The 19,976-nt window shown below is 35.9% G+C and overlaps 2 protein-coding genes across 4 annotated transcripts in view; one reads left to right on the top strand and one right to left on the bottom strand.

Annotated features, from left to right (window-relative positions):
- Positions 1–713: 713 nt before the first annotated feature.
- On the bottom strand, positions 714–9,836 carry LOC105662812 (uncharacterized). Of its 2 annotated transcripts, none has more exons than XM_076535919.1 (4): positions 9,258–9,836; positions 8,946–9,084; positions 1,433–7,084; positions 714–1,183 (listed from the first exon to the last, which is right to left on the bottom strand). In XM_076535919.1, the coding sequence occupies exons 3-4, from the start codon at positions 4,088–4,090 to the stop codon at positions 1,166–1,168; spliced, it is 2,676 nt and encodes an 891-aa protein (XP_076392034.1). In that variant the 5' UTR covers positions 4,091–7,084; positions 8,946–9,084; positions 9,258–9,836; the 3' UTR covers positions 714–1,165. The 2 variants fall into 2 exon arrangements, with proteins under 2 accessions (XP_076392034.1, XP_076392027.1); XM_076535912.1 differs by having other exon boundaries at positions 714–6,712; positions 6,795–7,084; positions 9,258–9,835.
- Positions 9,837–17,196: 7,360 nt separating this feature from the next.
- Positions 17,197–19,976, top strand: part of LOC100877212 (uncharacterized) — a 52,460-nt gene continuing 49,680 nt past the window's right edge. For both annotated transcript variants that reach the window (XM_012288143.2, XM_003704531.3), the window contains exon 1: positions 17,197–17,351. The gene's annotated coding sequence lies outside the window, so the exon portion shown is untranslated. The remainder of the gene's footprint in view (positions 17,352–19,976) is intronic.

Genomic DNA, 19,976 nt, shown 5'->3' with positions numbered 1-19,976 from the left:
TCCTTTACTGTATATTGAACAGTCCCAATGTGTCGTTCTGACATCCGAAGTGACCACTTGAGCCGTTTGCCGACTACCCTTGTTCTTTGACTCAATTGTTGTGCGTTACCAACTTGAGCCAATCGTTACTACCGCTAAAAATACATGTGAGTCTAGGAATGCATTTTTTATTGTGTCTATGTGGAGCCACATTAAAATCACATATCAAGTTCAGGGTTGTCGATATTAATTGATCCTTATTATACGGCCCCAGATTTGGTAAGAACGAACAAATTTTACAATTGACATTAAAAGTAGTTATTCACCATTCATTATAGATGAGGAACAGTATCTTTTATAATCATGAATCATCGGAAAATATATTTTAATTTTAACGAAAATATTTTTCCAATTATTAATTCATTTAAACTTTAGTGGAAGTTTTAAAAGAAGATTCTTATCATTTTCCAATTTTATTGATTTTATACGCTTTAATATTTTTTACAAAAAGCAAAATTTTTTGATAAGGTTTACAAAAAATATTAATTAAAATTAATCTATCGAAAATAACTAGTAATTTTTAAATACAATGTTTAAAGTGCTGCAAATTATTAACCGTTTAATTTCACAACTTAAGTGAAAGAACCAATTTTGTAAAAAATCAAATTCTCTATAAAGACGTGTATTTTAATTATTTTTATTAGTCATAAAAAAACGTTGCACAGATTGTTGAGTTATTTCGTGGGCGATAAATAAATAGCACAAGAAGTCTCTTTAATATAACTTTAACATAATAATGAACATATTAACACAAATCAAACCTGCACGTGCATATCGCAACGTGTCTAGCACGCGAGGGGAAAACGGAAGAAGGAAAAACAAAAGAACTTTGAATCTCCCTTCAATACAGATAAATAAAGGAATTTCCCATTTAATAAAGATGGCGAATTTTATTTCAAATGCACCAATTCCATATTTAAGCTACATAGCTAGCCCATGAGAACAACTTTTTTTATACTAATAACTAATTTTTTTCAATTTAAGAACAAAGGACATATCGATTTCTTTAACACAGTTTATGGCAACCGGTCACACAGCTTGTAATAACATCCTAGTTGTATCTAGCTCCAATACCATAGCAAAGAATTGGCTGTGCCACAGGATCAATGGTGATCCTTCCTCATCATTATGACGGGGTGTCCACCTGAAAGAATTGGAAGTTTGACCTCTCCGTGACTAAGAGCGCCTCTGCCTTTTCTTCTTCTACTTTTTTTTTTTTTTTTTTTTTTTTTTTACGGGGGAAGGAAATGCATTTACGCACACCCATGGATCATATGGGTTATGTGGGACTCGGCGTCGTTATAGTGCAGTGACGCAATACCCACTAAAACCTTCCACCAGGGAACAAGCTTATGCTTATAGTGTATTAGCACTTTCTAAGAGCATGTAATACCAATTTATAGGGACAGCAACACGGATCATGGTTCGCCGATTCGAGAAAGGCATTACGAGCCCGTGTCTTGGCTCCACGGATGGCTTCCTGCATGGTCTTCTTCTTTTCTCGGTACGTTTCCAGCAGCTGTTGCTCCAATGTTTCATTGGAGCTACTTTTTCTACGAGCACGTTGGTACTGGCGGCGAGCAGCGAAACAATTACTGCGCAACCGTGCAATATCATCCGTCCACCAGTATGCTGTTCGTCTTCGGTCTCCCTTGGTCTGGGGCATAGCGCAGCCGTACATCACAGATACCGCCCAGCGAAACCATTTGTCCACATCCGCAATTGGCCTAGTTGGACCATCGTCTATGCAACGGAAACAACGTAGCAAATTCCCTGGGGGAAGTATCATGATTTTCGAAGAGCTCCATCCCACCGTGATCCTTTTCTTAGCTGCTATCTTGTTTGCGGCGGGCAGGGGACATCGCACCAATACGGCCAGCAAACTGTCAGATCCCATCTTGACTGTACCGACCTTCAGATCCTTTTCTGAGCAGCCTGCTGTCGCTGCCACCACTGTCGCCACCTCGTCTGAGGTCACAGAGTCATCCATCTGCGAGATGCGGAAATCTGCATACGTAATGGGATGGACGATTGTTGCTTCAGACTCTTTAAACACCTTGCTAAGGAGCCTAGCTAATGCCTCCGCTTTGATTGCCCGCTCTTCTAAGGGGATTTCTAAGACTATCTCACTAATGACTTCCGTGATACCCGCGTCAGAAAGATTAACCTTCGCTTTAGTTTCAATCATTACTTCACCATGTGTCAATATGACCGTCGCAGTCTTAGGCGGTTTCGGCGACTGGGGAGCAGGCTTTGCTACCTTTTGCTTTGCTACCTTCTGCTTTCCACCAGCTGCCTTGCTTGCTGTCGCCTGGGATTGCGACGAAGACCTCGATGCTGCCTCTTTCTTGGTGGCCCGGGCCTCCTTTCTACCTACCACCTTCTTCCAAGTCGTTTCCGCCTGAGCTGTAGACTTAGCGGTGGAGGAGGCCACTAGTAAAGGCTCTTGTTCATCCTTCAACCTTATGTCCTCCTGGATGATGGATTCCCGTCGAGGAGGAGTGGGCTCCCTGTGGGTACCGTTCGAAACTTTCTCCTCCTTCTGTTGTTTCTTTTTGCTCTCAAGGTCCTCTATTTGGCTCTGTGGGTCAGTTTCCGCCTTCCTCTGGAAGGAGAGAGTTTGTTCCCGGTTTTTTAAGAGCTCTTCCCGCATGGCCGCGATCGTAATTTCCAACTGATTAATCTTTTCCAGAATGAGCTGGAAGAGACTTGAAGACTTCTCCTCTTCTCCCTTTTCCTTTCCTTTAATGTTCACTGACTCTGGGGGAGATTTGGAGAAATCTGTCCTTCTCTTTTCTTCAGGAGGAAGCAGCGGCGCTTCCACTTTTATCGTCTGATGCGATAGTTGTTGTACCTCTGCTTCTTCACGTTCTGTGTAGCTAAGGATCGTTTGCTTCATTTCCCTCGCCTCCCTCCTCATAGCCTCCAACTCGGCGGTGCGTTCCCTCAGCTGGATTTGAAGTATTCTCACCTTCTCCTGCAATCGAGGTACATCGTCCAAAGATGAGAGCAGCATACAGGCATGCAGGAACGACATTTGAAAAATGCGGCTCCTCTCCCTTATCGTCTTTACATGTATGCTTTCGAGATACCCCGAGCTTGATGCGATCTTTTCTAGGATGAGCATCTGCTCGATCAACTTGCTCACAATATCCTCAATTGAGCAGTTAGGCAACATCGCGCTGCAGCCTAGTACTTCCAGCGTGCCTTCCATTAGTGCGCGTGCCAGAGAAGCAGGACTCGGCAGTAGTGTCTCGTCGCGATCGGCCTGGGTTGCATTAATTGCTCCTGCCGTGCCAACAGACTTCCCTTCCTTACTTTTACTCCTCACCCCACTTATCTCATCATCCGCCACAACTACTGGTGTATCATGAACGGACGTACCCCTTGCGATCTCTGCCTCATATGCTACCTCAGTTTCCAGCTCTTCCACCGCTATCGTCGAAGTAGTGGATGTCGTTATTGTTGAATCACCGTCGTTGTTGAAGTATGTCACCTGTCGTAGTCTGGCCGTCCTAGGCTTACGTCTAATAGATAACCTACGCCCTGTACAAATTCTCCCTTGTAGCTGTCTAGGAGAAGATCGTCGTTTCTCCTGTGAGCCAATTGACTGGGCCTCTCGATCATCATTAGTTACAGAATTGGTATCCTCCTCATTGGTGACACAGATATCTCCTTCCCCACGATTCCTCCTCGCAGCGTCATCCGGGGCCGGGGGAACCGGGACATCTCCCCCTACTCCCGGGCGCGCAACAATATCTTGTTTATACTCCCCCTTAGTTTTGAGGCCAGATGACATGATTACCTCTTTAGAAGAACGACCTTCGTTTTTCGTCATGACTGAGCCTACGCAATCTTCTGATGCGTCGCTGTATTCTAACATATCCAACGCTTCGCTGTGGGAAACTGGAACGGGGAAGCGCACCGTGCTCCCCTTACAGCCCCTTCGCGACTCCTTCACGTCATTGTCTGGTGTCGGCCAAACTGGGCACGTCACCCCAGTCTCCATTTTTCTTCTCAATTTTCTTTTTTTTATACGATGATGATTCATATTAAGATGTTTTTACAAAGGTTTCGAGCGTCCAATCTACCCCCTACCGCAGTAACGGGCTTTTCCACCTTAGATATTGTCCCTACTTATACGATGGCGAAGCCGAGAAGCGGCTTGTCAGGTGGTCGGCCCTATCGACATCGAGTGACTCTAAGAAAAGGTTACGGGATAGGCCCGCGCCATGCTGATGCTATAGGTTTTTACCGTCACCCCTATCGAATGGGCGACGCCAGATCCGAACTGACGCCTGACCCAAACCTCAGGCAAGACGGGCTGCGATTTTATATCCCTACGCAGCGTCGAGTATGAGGAACCAGCGACCAACAGGATCCTCCATCCCCCCGCTCAGACACGACGACTTTAACCCCTGCATTGGCTCCAGACAGCTGTACAAGTTGGCTTCACTCTACATATCGCTTCAGGGCCTCTTTGCCTCACAAGAGGTCTTACGGTTCGGCCATCTTCCACGACAGCGGTCGGGATCCACCAACTTGCACAGCCCCGGTCGGGGGGCTACTACTCCACCCCTTGGCTAGTCTACAGGGAATATCCATCGCGGACTGACCGGGACCCATTCATACAACCATTCATACGACACACGCTTCATGCCGCCCCATTTCGATCCTCCGCTCGAGCTTTACCGGCATGGGAGTCCCTGCCAGGGTCCGAAGACCCCACCGGCATCACCTCGCACATCATTGGACTTACTTAAGTGACGACACGAACACCCCTTTTAGTCGCCTCTTACGACAGGCAGGGGTTACCTTGGCTGCATTCTGCTCCTCAGCCACAAGGAGATCGCCGTCCTCCCGTTATTACAGAGGCACTTTCACCGTTGGGTGCTCGACTTGCAGCCTACGCACCGAACAGCATAGAGCGCCTTCGTTCCAGTGGCCACCACGAGGAGGTGGGAGGTCCGACTTGTGCTTGCCAGACACCATTTCACCACCCATTACGTCTACCTCACAATAGGCATCTTCAAAATTGTATAATAATAAAATCTTTGCGATCGCAGATTTATTTTTAAAACCAGGCTGACTTATATCTCTTTTTACGTATTAGAAAGATGATTTGAGAAACTACATCAAAACATAAGTTAACGTTCATTTATAATTGAATTTTATATTAACTTGTACTATTACTTTGTACTTGTACTAGTACCGTGTCAATCAATTAAAAAAAAAAGAAATAAATGTTTATTGTAAAATAATTAATTTCAAAAATTGGAAGCATTTAGCAATATTCTATGCTATAGGACAGGTCGTAAAATTGCTAAACTGCAGATCGTACCTTAGCTCATCAAGTATCGGTGATGTCAATCTCAAGACAACGATCATGCCATAAAACAACTAAAAGACAATTATAAATTTCTGAGCTTAGCGATAGTGTACGCATCCCGGTATTATGATCGCTATTAACACGCTATTTTTACGACTACATTTCTTATATTAAATGAGTATTTAATTTATTGGAATTGTGAGACTTTTATTGTGTATCAGTCACTACAAGAGACCACAAATTGGTGACCCTAACACATACACGCCGTTTTCGTAACAAGTGTTCAGAAGTTTATGACTTATGATAGTAACTGGGGCATCAACAACCTCCAATTCAAAAGAATACTTATGTTACGGATAGAACTGGTCGAGCGAGGAATCTCAGAGCATAAAACGAGAATTTAAAGATATACAGACGATTCAATGAAATTAGCGGAGTTTTCGAGGGCGACTGATCAAGAGCAGTAGGCATGGCGAGTCCCGTGTCTCGAAGCCCTACGTGCACGGGGAAACCTGTAGTCATATTCCTTGAGCATCATGAGTGTTTGAATATGAAAAACATCACCGTAGCACCGGGGATAAAGAATCCCCTCCGGAGTGGTGGTGCTCACCACAACACCGAGAGCTACTCCGCACGAGAGAAGTGAGAACCCGAGCGGGAGCGAGCTAGCTTACCCCGCGCTCCGGCTGGCTGCGAGATCGGTCGCACTCGAAGACTATAAATAATTAATTTTCTAAGAAATGTACGCGTGCATGGTGCACGTGGCAAATGGCATGTGGCAAGTGGCACGTGGCACATGACACATGCTCTGAAATTCCAAATAAAACGCAAATTAATAAATATTTGATCTACCGCGGAATATCGGTGAACCCTGGTGCGCACTTCGGCAGAAAAAAAAGACATTCCTCGGCGACGACTCCTGACGTGTAATTTTATAGAAACGCGTACAAAGGTGCGGACCGCTCCGTTTCATGGCGGATGCCGGCAAGTGCCAGCGCAACATCGGTATCGGCGCGCGGCGTCGCGGTGCGTAGACTCGGCCGCAAAGGGCGGGCGACATCGCGAGGTTCGGCGGTTCAGTCGTAGAGGAATGACCGCGGAGCAAAGAATCGATGGAGGGCACGTGACAGATTTCGAAGAAATCGGCATGGTTGCCAGAAGACGTCGTAGGAGAATGAAACATAAAATGAGCGAGGGCACCGGGGCCAGGGCTTCACTTCATTTTTGTCATTGCGCAGAGACACTTTCGTTACTTGAACAAACCTCTTGTCTACCTGATTGTGATACATTCGTTGGTATTATTAAATTGTCAAATTGCCTTTTCGTTTAACACTCGCTGCAGGACTTAATTGCAATACATTTGTTATACGTCAAATGAAATACATTTTTGTTACAACTGAAGTGACAATAATAGAAGAAATCTCACCTACTAACCAAAAAAGGCGAGGAACAACTACTCAACATGGAAGATCACCAAAAAGTAGCCATACGTAATAATCACTAACCCAACTTGCTGCCATATTTAGCATGCCATGTTGATATTCGTGAAAACTGAAATCTCTGGACTGAAGACTGAGAGTAACAACATCAGATATTACTCAGTTCTCCTAGCTCTAGGCGAACCAACACGGTAACTCATCAACGTAATCGAACATCCCTCAGCATAAGATAAATACAATTTTCTCAAGGCAAGTGTCACTGATCGTTTCGATGAATCTAAAAAAGAAAGATTACAATTACTAAAAGGTGTTTCACTAGATTATAAAAAACCTTACATTTACTTCCGTTTATAATAGCTTAGAAGATCATTTTAAAATAAAAGTCATAATTTTCGAGATTATAAAAAAATAAGATATTTTCAGAGTTACTATATTTTTTTACAAACGTGGTACAGTGCTCAATGAACAGATATAATTCTTTAATTAAATAGCCTAAATTAATCATAAAATCACTGCAGTTTATACATGTACAATTTACGGGTTTAGCTCTTTCGTGCGTCGAATACTGCTACCAGTACGCGCCCATCATGCGGGACAGGCGGGATATCTCACTCGGGCCCAATGTTTCATAGGGGCATCTACGGACCCTTAAGTTCCTTTTTTAAATAAATTAGTATAAAAACGTAATATAATACAATTGCCAGGATATTTTGTACAGAAATCAGTCATGCCCGAACGGAAAGTATAAAATGTACGTATAACTCCGGCCATAATAATATTTCTTGCATAAGAGAAATTATAAATTCTAATTTATCAGTATTTTTTCTTTGGACCCGTAGTTTACGTATGTGAAATTTGATCAAAGTGGTTCAATTTATTATTAAAAAAATTTGCAAAATGTTAATTTTTAACATATTTTTTAAACAAACAAATTTTTCAAAAATTCACTTACGCCGTATTATTGGCCTTCCAAAATAGACAAATTCGCATTCTAAATTTTTTACCTAAATCTAATAGTTCCCGAAATATTTATGAAAATAGCTTTATCATCCCTAACTTTAAGGGTTATATTCACCACTTCAAAGAGGACATTCGCCGATAAAAAAAATACGTGTCAAATATTTTTTCGAATTCTATAACATATAAAAATTTCGTTAAAATCAATGTCTATCAACTAAGTCCTATCCCTTGTGAGATTCGTATTGTCAAATTGGTTTCTTTTCCAGAAAACTTAGTAAAAGAGAAAAACGATACAGTACATACAATCATAAGCTTCTTACTATTTTCATTATCATCAAATATTTTTGTCATTACTTGGAATTTTGACACTTCATTGCAAAAACAAATAAGAAGCCATTGACTTATGCATTCACTAAAAGTACTTAAAACTTGATTTCTTATCTGAATTTACTAGTGATAGTAAAAGGAGACATAACAACATAATCGTTAACACACTCTTATCAATGAATACAATTTCAGTACCAACAAATGCTCGAGCCTAAAATAGTCCAAATAATGCAAGTGAACAACAAAGAGTTGATAGAATTTCTATAAAATAATTCTTTGTTAAAACTTCAAAAACTTGAAGTCATGTCAAATATGAAATTCTACTGCAATGTAACAGATAGTATAGTCCATTTACATTTACCACTATTTTTGCGTAAGACTGTCTTTAACATTATATGTAACCTCTTGCATCCTAATCGAAGAATCATCTTGATCTAATTCAGGGAAAAATTTGCATTGTCTGATATCAAGAAGGATGCAACTGCTTGGACCATGAGTGCATTTAATGCTAAAAATTCAAAGTCTATCGACATAATAGACTAGTATAGACCTAATTATATCAAAATACTTAAATCCAGATCTAATCACGTTCATTTAGATATAATTGCATTACCAACAACTAATAACTATCAATATTATTTAATCATTATCAATTATTTCACCAAGTGGCTTGCAGCAATTTCTCTCAAGGGCACGACAGTAGAAACAATTATGACAGTCTTATTTGACCATTGGATAAACAACTATAGTACACCGATCAAAATAACGATTACCTAAGACTCAAAAATTGAAACAATTATTTAAAGAATTTGATAACTGTGGGTGCTAACAAAATTAGAACTACTACTTACCACTCATAACTGAATGATTTGATTAAAAAGTTTCAATGTACATTAAAAGCTGCACTTCTGTGGGCCAAACTCTGGATACTGATCCTATCTGCAGTGGTACTTGGTTTAAGAAACAGCTTCAAAAAAACTCTTCCATTTTCTGCAGCCAAAATTTTATACGTAATTAATATACAAATACAAGAATTTTGAATTTTAAAAGTTACAACCTAATCCTCAGATATTTAAAAAAAAACGTAGAATTCGCACGTGACTTGTGTTAAACTCTTACAGTCATTCAAAGATTAAAGTATTTATTCTAAAAAATTTGTATACCTGTTTATACGTCTTTGTCTGTTGCGATAAGTCAAAGTCGCATTACAAGCTTCATATACCGGTCCTTTTGAAGATAATTGGGAGAATTTCGAACAGACTTTTCAAAATTAAGATGAACAATACGCATTAAAATATCTTCGTAGACGGACTGAAACAGTATAAATCAATAAATCGTGTGACTAGAAAAAACAACTGAAGACTCAATCATTTGTCCACAATTCCACTACTACAGATTAACAAATACTTATCCGGCTTTCTTTCTTTGTTAACAACTATCGTCATCAGAACCACCTTACAGAAATCCATCGACTCCGACAGAAACAAGTAAACTGCACGGGGATTCACCTTTGAATCCCCTTCGATTGTTCAGCAACCGGCAAATTGCGTTCAAGCTTTCCACAGAAAGTTATTTAGCGAAAGTGACTATGGCGACAGTCGTGCAACCACACACCATAGGCGAAAGAAGAGGGCACTGCAGGCCTCAAATAAAAAACAGCCAGAAACAATGGTGCATTTCCGAACTTAATTTTGTCTATGTTCAACTGTTTTTTTTGGTGTCCCTATGCGTATTAGCTTCTAACATTCTTTTTTAAAATTAGGCGCACGCGTCTTAGAAACTAGGATTACCAACTACTTGTTCTGAAAGGTACTAAAACTACAGTTTTATGAATTATAACTAACTAACCCTAACTTTAATATGGTAACATCAGAGGACGCATGAATCTGTTGCCTGCATGTAGATAATATTAATGCCTGTTTTTTACTACCTTTACATCCGTGGATAAAATCAATTTCTATATTTATGTAATTGAGCGAGCGAGCCGAAGGCGAGCGAAGCTCTTACACTTGACTTTGTAACTTCTTTGTCCGCGTTTTTCTTTTGTACCACTCAACCAATTCTCATCAAATTTCGCACGCACATGCGCATGTAAGTACATCTAGATGGACATAGAAAAAAAATTTTAAATGCATTAAAGTCTACGCGGATATGGTTTTTTGGTAATTATTCCTTCGCGGCATGCGCGGGCGTCGCGCGGGAGGAATATACACGACAATGAGTATGCAAAATCGTTAATTACTCACTTTCTGAGCACAGTCTATGAACTTTTATGATTAAATAATGGTCAGCAATGCATTATTTACATGGTGCGATCATAAAAGTTCGTAAATAATGTTCGGGTAATGAGTAATTAATTATATTGTTGCAGCCTTGCGATACGTACATGAGCCGCCTATGTCAATTCTACTGCGCATGCAAAGTGCAATATTTCGGCACTTTGACGACGCAGTATGGTCCCTGAGGCATTTAGAAACAAATTTCTATTAGGGTTTGATGCGTTTTGATGCCTAATAAAGCCAGAAAATCAATTTTTGTCGAATTTGGTCCAAAACGGTACAGGTGGCGCCATCTAGCGGCGAGCGGCGAAACTATGGAAAACTGAAATTTCGATTTTCTCCGAAATTAGGCAATTTTACATATTTCTGAGGGTCAGAAATTGGTCTGCGCCCTCTTTAGAATCTACATAATGTCACAAGAACCTCCTCAGAGCGCTAGAAAAGAAACTAGAAAAATAGTCCAAAACGTGGACTGAAAAATTGGCGTCCATCTAGCGGTGAAAGTTGGAACTACAAAAACATAAAAATGCGATTTTCTCGAAAATAAGCGAATTTTGAGTACTTCTGAGGTTCGGAAAGTGTTATATGATCGCATTAGGACCAAAATAAAGCAATACAAATTTCATGAAAGCTTTAATAAAGAAAATGAAAAAAATGTCATTACATGGAGAAAATTTGTGGCGCCATCTAGCGGCGAAACTGCGAACTAAGCCGAAAAACCGTTTATCTGAACACGCGTTAAAGAAAAATATAAAAAGTATTATTTCGCAACTCTGACGACGCAGTAGGCTTCTTTAAACATTTTAAAGCAATTTTTGTTAAATAAGATATTCATTTTATTGCCTATTAAGCCCAGAAAATCAATTTTTATTTGACTCCCTAACGCGTGTCGGACATACGGTTCTTCGGTTTAGTTCGCAGTTTCGCCGCTAGATGGCGCCACAAATTTTCTCCATGAAATGACATTTTTTTCATTTTCTTTATTAAAGCTTTCATGAAATTTGTATTGCGTTATTTTGGTCCTAATGCTATCATATAACACTTTCCGAACCTCAGAAGTACTCAAAATTCGCTTATTTTCGAGAAAATCGCATTTTTATGTTTTTGTAGTTCCAACTTTCACCGCTAGATGGACGCCAATTTTTCAGTCCTTGTTTTGGACTATTTTTCTATTTTCATTTCTAGCGCTCTGAGGAGGTTCTTGTGGCATTATGTAGATTCTAAAGAGGGCACAGACCAATTTCTGACTCTCAGAAATATGTAAAATTGTCTAATTTCGGAGAAAATCGAAATTTCAGTTTTCCGTAGTTTCGCCGCTCGCCGCTAGATGGCGCCACATGTACCGTTTTAGACCGAATTCGACAAAAATTGATTTTCTGGCTTTATTAGGCATCAAAACGCATCAAATCCTAATAGAAATTTGTTTCTAAATGCTTCAGGGACCATACTGCGTCGTCAAAATGCCGAAACATGCACTTTGCATGTGCAGTAGAATTGACATAAGCGGCTCATGTACGTATCACAATGCTGACACAAAATAATTAATTACGTATTACCCGAACATTATTTATGAACATTATTTACGAAAAAGAAACCCGTTTCACGTAATTTCAGCCAATTTGGAGCATGAAAATTTTTGGAAATACAGCCCACTACTACCACGCTCTCAATAATATCAAATTTTATAAATAAGCTCCATTTATTGCAAGAAAAAACACAGTGAAGGGCAAAAGTATTCGCATACTTAAAATATCGAAAAAAGGAAGAACAATATTTTCTATATTACTAAGTATATGTTATCATACATAGCTACATATTAAACATTACACTTATAGCAACAAATGACACAAAACCGAATACAATAACATCATGTAGTAACTTGAAATGACTTGAAATTCATGAGATCGTAAGAAATCGCCGGGATAAAAAAAAATTGGTCTTGCATCTCGGTGTAATTCGATTCATATTATAATCAATTAAGCTAATAAAATCAACTATATTAATTGAATTGAAAACGATACACACGGCTCCAATGTGTGAGACCTAATGAAACTACAGTTTCAGAACCTGTAGTTTAGCTATTCACCGAAGAGGTGGCTCCACTTGTCCCATTTTTGCAGGAATTGTTTTCCTATATTTTAATAATCAATTAATTAATAACTTTATAAAATAACTAATTTTATTGAATTTGATTCTGAATTTAATTTTTAACACGTGTTCTTGAATTAAGGTTTGATTACAGAATGAATAGTAAGCGATTTTGTTTTTAAAATAAAATTGAATACGATCAAACGACGATTGCTTTAAACAGTAATCATTTGTTCACACATAAAAATAGAACTCTTTTTGATCGACGGCTTTGACAATAGATCTTCTTAACCGACGAGTCTGATGATCACCACATTTTCGTGATAATTCAATTAACAGTGATGTTATTAGCTTAATTTACTGTGATATGCATCAAATTACATCGGAAGACTAATTAACTTAGGAACGTCGTGACTTCGGTTTTTTGAGATTCAAAAAAATTTGTTACCATTTTCTTATCATTTCCTATCTTACCAACGACATCTTATGTCACGTGCAATAGATATATGTGCATGTATATTCACATGCATATACAGGATAGCTCACCACATTTTGCTATCTAGATTTGCGTTATTATTATTACTCATAACAAACAATGTTTTAGATGAAGTTGAGTGGTTTTGAGAAGAGCATATGCTAGTGGTATATCTTTTTTTTGTAGGTGGACGTGTAAAGGACATATGGAGGTCATTAATGTTTTTTTAAATGGAATCGTATATTTTTTATTGCATCAACTGATACTTCTTCATATTCTTTACAAAAAAGTATTAATCTATTTATGTGAAAAAATTATTAGTTTAGAAGGTATTTTAATTTTAATGCTATTTACAGACAAGGTTCAATATGACGACCACTTGCATCAGAATACTTTCTGAATCGAGAAATTAATGACTTACTAACATTCCGTAGTGTATAATCTTTCTGCATGTGTAGCACTTTTCCCAGCTTCCAAATAAACTGATAACATGTCTATCTTTTCTTTTTTAGGATACTTCAATATAAAGTGGTAATTCACTGTATCATCGTATTCATCGTATTAGAGACGTAACAGAGACAACATTTCATTATTACTGCGTAACAAAAACATAACAAAAACTCACAATTCGTTTGGTCACACGTGACCTCTCAAAGCATGTGGAAAAATATTTGCTGTCCAGTTAGGGCAATTCATAATATTGACCAGAAAGTCACGATTTCTTAACAAGTTAGAATTAAAATATCTCCTGAACTAATGATTTTTTCACATAAATAGATTAATATTTTTTTGTAAAGAATACGATGAGTATCGGTTGATGCAATAAAAAATATATGATTCCATTTAAAAAAACATTAATGATCTTCATATGTTCTTTACACATCCACCTACAAAAAAAATATACCACTAACATATGCCCCCCTCAAAACCATTCAACTTCATCTAAAACATTGTTTGCTATGAGTAATAATAATGATGTAAATCTAGATGGCAAAATGTGGTGAGCCACCCTGTAATCTGTCAACATGAAAATGCTATTTGCAATATATTCTGTGGGTTCGAAGATGCGGATTGTGTTCACAACAGTTCGCACACTATCCTGTCTCGTCAGTAATATACAGAATAATATTGGAATGGTAAAAAATTTTCGTTTGGATCGTCAAAAGCCGTTCCCACAGATGTTTCCTTTTGAAAAAAGCAGCTGGGTTGCAAAATTTGGCCAAAATCGGAGCATAACAGTATTCTGAAATTTCCTCAAGAATTTTAAGCTACTATTTCTTCTTTGATTTTTATTTTAAGATAGATTTTTAAGTAGAATTTTAGTGAGTACAAATCAAAGAATTTATTAAGAAATTAGAAGCAATTTCTTGTTTAAGTTACATTGTTTGACTTATGTACTTCCTTCTGGTAATCAATCATCATATGTAGATAAGATATCTTACTATTCTTTCTACTGTTATTTACATAACGTTTGCATACACGTTTTATAACAACGAATCATCATACTTTGACAGAAGAATGTTAGCTTTACGAATACACTTAATTGTCTGTTGTCCGTGAGAAATATTTCAAAGACTTCACGGAAATCAGTATAACATCGCATGATTCTAATAAAAAGATGATAGTAATACATTTCATATATAGCGTCAATGCTAGTTTTACAACTAATTGATAAACTGGCGATTTTATATGAAAAAGTATCATCTGAATTATTTCCAAAGTTTCCTTAATATTTTCCTGAATCCGATTTATTTAAAACAGCGACATCAAGATTTGGAAAAACCTAGGTCTGTTTCGACTGAGAAAATTTATGTCCTAAAGCTGGTTAAAGTTCTTAAGAAAATAAGTATAAATAAACAAATTCCAGAAACAAGTGCAAGAGGATTTTCAGCAGTGGTATGAATCATCTTTTACATATACTGAATTCTTCGCAATGCATAGCATATTATGAATGGGACGTCTGATTCATACTTTCTGCGGTAATTTAACTTTTCTATTTCATACTACCATTGAAACTTATATGTTTATTATTTTTACTAATTATCGTACCATTCTTTATCATTTATACAAATTATGTTAGCATACTTGCTTCACCACCTTAGCTTAATAAATTGGTAGCATATTTTTGTTAATGTCGATTAATTAAAAAATTATATTTTATTTTTCATTTAATTTAAAGAAGAGTTTTTATCGAATTGAGGAGCATATCTGTTCTTACATAGTTATACAATTTTAATACGAATTTTGTTACGATTTGAAACTTTTAGAATTCGAACGAAATGGAATATTTTGTGAATATCAGAATGTTCATATAAAAAAAGAAACGAAATAATAATATTGTAATTTTATACCTGAAGAGTAAGTAATTAAAAAGTTAATATTAATATTATTGTCTTTTATTATACTATCCTCTTCATAAATATTGATATCCCTTTGAATTCAACCAATTTATGAAAGAGATAAAATTCATCTTTTTATAAAGCAGAGGAAAAAACTTTTAAATATAAAAGGATTATAATACTGTTCTGTATAGCTATACTAAAAGTAATTACATCACCGTAGTCGCTTATGGCGGATCAAGCTGCGTTTATTTTGCTTCATATTCTCATTATTTTATAAACATATTTGTTGAATTACATTATAAGATTACGTCATTATACAGATCATAAAATATTTTGTAAATTTTTGTGAAAAAATGTAAAAAGGTGACAGAGATCTTTTTCTATGTATTTATTAATTTTTTATTAAAAATTAAAAATGTAAGAATATAGGAAGAAATGTAAAATGCAAGGTATAAAAGTTTTGATGCCAAATAAAAATGCTATAAAGTTTTGATATCTGCATTTTCGGCGTAATAGAACCTACAAATACAACACAATTCAGTTCTTTTATAGATTTTTTATAATTTCTATATTTAGCTTGAGTGTAAAAAAAAATATTCACTATTATTACAAACATTTTTCTAAATCGGTGTGCGCTTTTCTAATCAACGTAATGTAAATATTACAAAATCTTTTTTATTTCATTATTTCTTTTTATTATTACTTTTATTCTACTAATATAGCATTCACTGCAAAAGTTAGCCCCGATTGGCTTGTCGTTCAAGCCCCTGTACCACAGTTTTTATATTCCATCGTCCCTTCCTTCATTTTCAAATTATATGTCTTAAATATTAAGTTATAAACTATACATCAAAATTAATTAGTGAATATATGTGAAATAATCGTTAATATTTATTACATTTCTTGACGAAATAATTCTTGGAGTTAACTATCAATTTAAAGCCTCCAAAATGGCGGAACACCATAACACTTTGTCTACCACGTCACACAAGGGTTACGCTTAAATCTTCATACAAGCATATAAGGATTACATAATTAAGATTACAAAATCTGTCACCTATACCAACCACATTATTTGTACACGCACCTAATTGTAAATACTCGTATCATCTACTTGAAACTACGAATAATTATTGGTGATGCTTGAATCTTTATACAAATCCATCAACTATATTCAGATTACATAATGAAGATTACAAAATCTGTCATTTATATTAAGCGCATTATTTGTATACTTGCCTAATTGTAAATACTCATATTAACTACTTGGAACTATGAATAATAAGTACAACACACCACTATCATATTTATTATTTTGCATTCTACCATTACAATATTAATTATTACAGGTAATAAATGTATTATTATTATGAATAATAAATACAATAAAGTATTTGGTAAGATTTGTTAAAAATAAAAATATTACCTAATAAAACTTTTAACTACTTCAATATGACGGTCAAGGTATTATAAAAATACAGAGAAAACGACCCCCATTCTTATATTTATAGAAAAATCAAATATTCCGTATCGTAAATTTTGTGTGCAAACAATTTTTCAAGCGATAATGTAATTTCCACCAAGATGAAGCTACACACGAAGAAATTAGTCTATTATTCCAATACGATTCCTGAAGCTCTCTACCAGTTTCATGATTTTCAAAACACGGTATGTCGGTCGTAGGGAGGGTCAAACGTGACTGTTTGTTCGCTCGATATATTGCATCAAATTGTGAACATTCGCGAACTGCTTTCGGGCGAAGCGAAACGTCCAAATCACGTTGCAAGCAGCATCAAACCGAGATGGTAGACGCTGGACCAGAAGCATGGTGTGCGAACGTCTCGAACGATCACGGTTCACCATTTCCTCGACGGATGAAGTGAAAGCCATGATCGAGGCTGGAGTAGAATGTAAAGAAGTCGATGCGAATCGAGAGAGGGAAACCGCTTTAGCGTCCAGTTACTCCAAGGCAAGCTGAAAGGAATGTCGAACGCCGTGCATCGCGACGCCAACGAGTTCTCACACTGAGCATCTCCAATCAACGACGCGATCGTCAACGACCTACCACCTTTGGTGAGTGAACCACCCTCTTCTTCCACTTCGAACCATCTCTTCCGTGATTCTGCTTTGCACGCTTCTCAACAACCGTTGTGTGCAGGGGTTCTTTTAACCCTTCTGTGAATCTAACTTAGCGCAGTTGCATAGGTGCTTCCATGGAATGTTCTATCTCCGTAGATACTTCCTGGTATTTACATAAGTAACATTTTGATGTGTTAATAAGTACAAATTAATTTTGATTGATTGTTTAGAGTTATGAACGTCTGATGCGGTCACTAGCTTCAAATTTTTATTTGCGATATTTTAAAATTTGTAGTGGAAGATTATATAAATTTTTCCAGTAAGTTAGGGAGATTTAGCAGCTTAAAATTTTAGGGGTTGCGGTCTTCATGAATTGGGAAAGGTGTTTATGGTGTCTGTTTATATGTACTAGTTTTGTGTAGGCAACGTGTCAAGAATCATTTTCTGTATAATTCAGTCACCGCGCACAAAAAGATTCGTTCGAAATTGATGTTTATCTATGTCAAATAATTATTTTAAATTAATGGCCTTCATCTTGAAATGGAACTTTTGTGGACGCGATTTAGTGCGAGGACGTTATAAATTGAAAATTTAACATTTTTAAATATGGAAACTCCCAATATTTTCAATATACGAACTTTTAAACTTTTAAACTTTGACACTCCTAAGTTTTCAAATTCCTAAATATTCATAACCCGAAATCTCTAAACTTCCAAATTTTTTTATGTAAATTTCCACCAGCCCAAATTCTAAAATGCTTTATAATTTCAAAATTTCTGAATTATTAAATTGTCCAATTGTCAAATTCTCAATTTTTCAAATACCCAAATTCTCAAATTTTCAAATTTCCAATATTCTTACTTTCCCAAATTTATAGGATTCCTACGTTCCCAAATTTCCAGAATTCCTGCTTTCTCAAATTTCCATGATTCGTACTTTCTCAAATTTCCAATTTCGCCGACATTTTCTAATCTCAAAATTCTCAATTTACCAAATTCTTTCAATTTTCTAAATTTTCAAATTTCGAAATTATCAAATACCTAATCCCCAAATTTCTAAATTCTCAAACATTTAAGTAACTAAGTTTCTTAAATTCAAAATTTCCATATGCCAAAATCTACAAATTTCCGAAAGCTCTTTTATTATGTCTGGAATGGATTGTTGATACTGTTAGTAATGCTAGAGGAAGCTACTTTTGTGAAAAATTCTGTTTACACAAACGGTGAAATTATTGTTAAGTAAAATGGCATTTTATAATAAATATTCAATCACAACAGCGACTGACTTTATCTGTTAGAAATTATATACGCATCCATGTGTTCGATTTTCAGTTTCTCAATGACACTCACCCTCTCATTCATTTTCAAGCGTTAACTCGAATCTTAAAGAAGTTTCCTAAATGTGTATGCTTATGGTGATGCTTGAATTTAAACTTTTTAAATATTGCTTGAATTTTGTTCTGTGTGTGGAGAAACAAGTCCAATTTAAATTTTATTATAATTCATTATATTTAAAAGGTGGTATCAGGTTATTAATATTTACAATGACCATATAATCCACAAACTAGGTTCTCAATGAATATGTGAATTGAATTATCAACAAATTATATACCAGAAATGAAGAAGAAAAATATTATTTATTATTGTTAGTTAAATAATTTCAACAGAAATATCCTCTCAATAAAAAGTCTTTATCAGTCTAAAGATATTATTTCTGACATACATTTTTATGAATGCGAAGTGGTTATTATTAGAAGTTGTTAATTTAAAAATGTACTTTGTAATAATATACATGTGTTGAATAAACATGTTTTATTATTAAAATTTATGGAGCAAAAATTGCATTACTTCTTCTGAAGACCCAGAACTACAATATTTAATATAAATGCAACTAATACAATTATTTATAATAATATAAATACAGCTAATACAAAATAATTAAAATACAATGAGCGTCCCCTAATATTTAATTGAAAAATATGAAAAATGTTATTATTCATGAGGGTGAATGCATTGAAATTTCCCGTGAAGAAATATAAAAAAAATTCTTTTTAATTAAATATGCACCATCCTAGTACCTAGAATATGATAAGAGAAAATAAGATACAGGAGAAATTAAATACGATGATGCATTCAATGAAAAGACAAATTAGAATAATGTTGTAAAAATAATTGCTTATAAAAATTTTTGAATTTTATGTGTTGATGAAATTATTAATGTCGAGTTAAAAAATTTGCTACCGTGTTTTCTGAGAATCTAAGGTTAACGATTTGTAAAACTAAAATGGTTCAGCAATAAGGACTGTAAGGAATTTAGAAAAACAATTTGTTAATTTTCACGGCTTCATCATCTACAATCAATCTTCTTATCAAAATATTTATTTGTTCCGTATTGTATTAAAAACCTATTAAACGAATCTTAACAATATAATATGTGTAATATCCACGTTTAATATATTTTATTATATGGAAACTATAATCGTATTTGAAAAATTAATAAAAGTCATACTGTATGTTCTAAGACTATTGTGTTAAAGGAGAGTTAGTGCAATTTTTGCAGTGTTATATTGAAATTGTGTTATAGGAAATTGACTATGGAAAGTAACGATTGATTTAATCT

This window comes from Megachile rotundata, chromosome 1, assembly GCF_050947335.1.
Source record: "Megachile rotundata isolate GNS110a chromosome 1, iyMegRotu1, whole genome shotgun sequence".
Taxonomy (NCBI): domain Eukaryota; kingdom Metazoa; phylum Arthropoda; class Insecta; order Hymenoptera; family Megachilidae; genus Megachile; species Megachile rotundata.
The sequence above is the reverse complement of the archived record's forward strand: the minus strand, read 5'-3'. Positions and strand labels throughout refer to the sequence as shown.

Bases quoted from the DNA above. Each gene is read 5' to 3' on its own strand.
- LOC105662812 (XM_076535912.1), bottom strand. From the start codon at position 4,090: ATGAATCATCATCGTATAAAAAAAAGAAAATTGAGAAGAAAAATGGAG.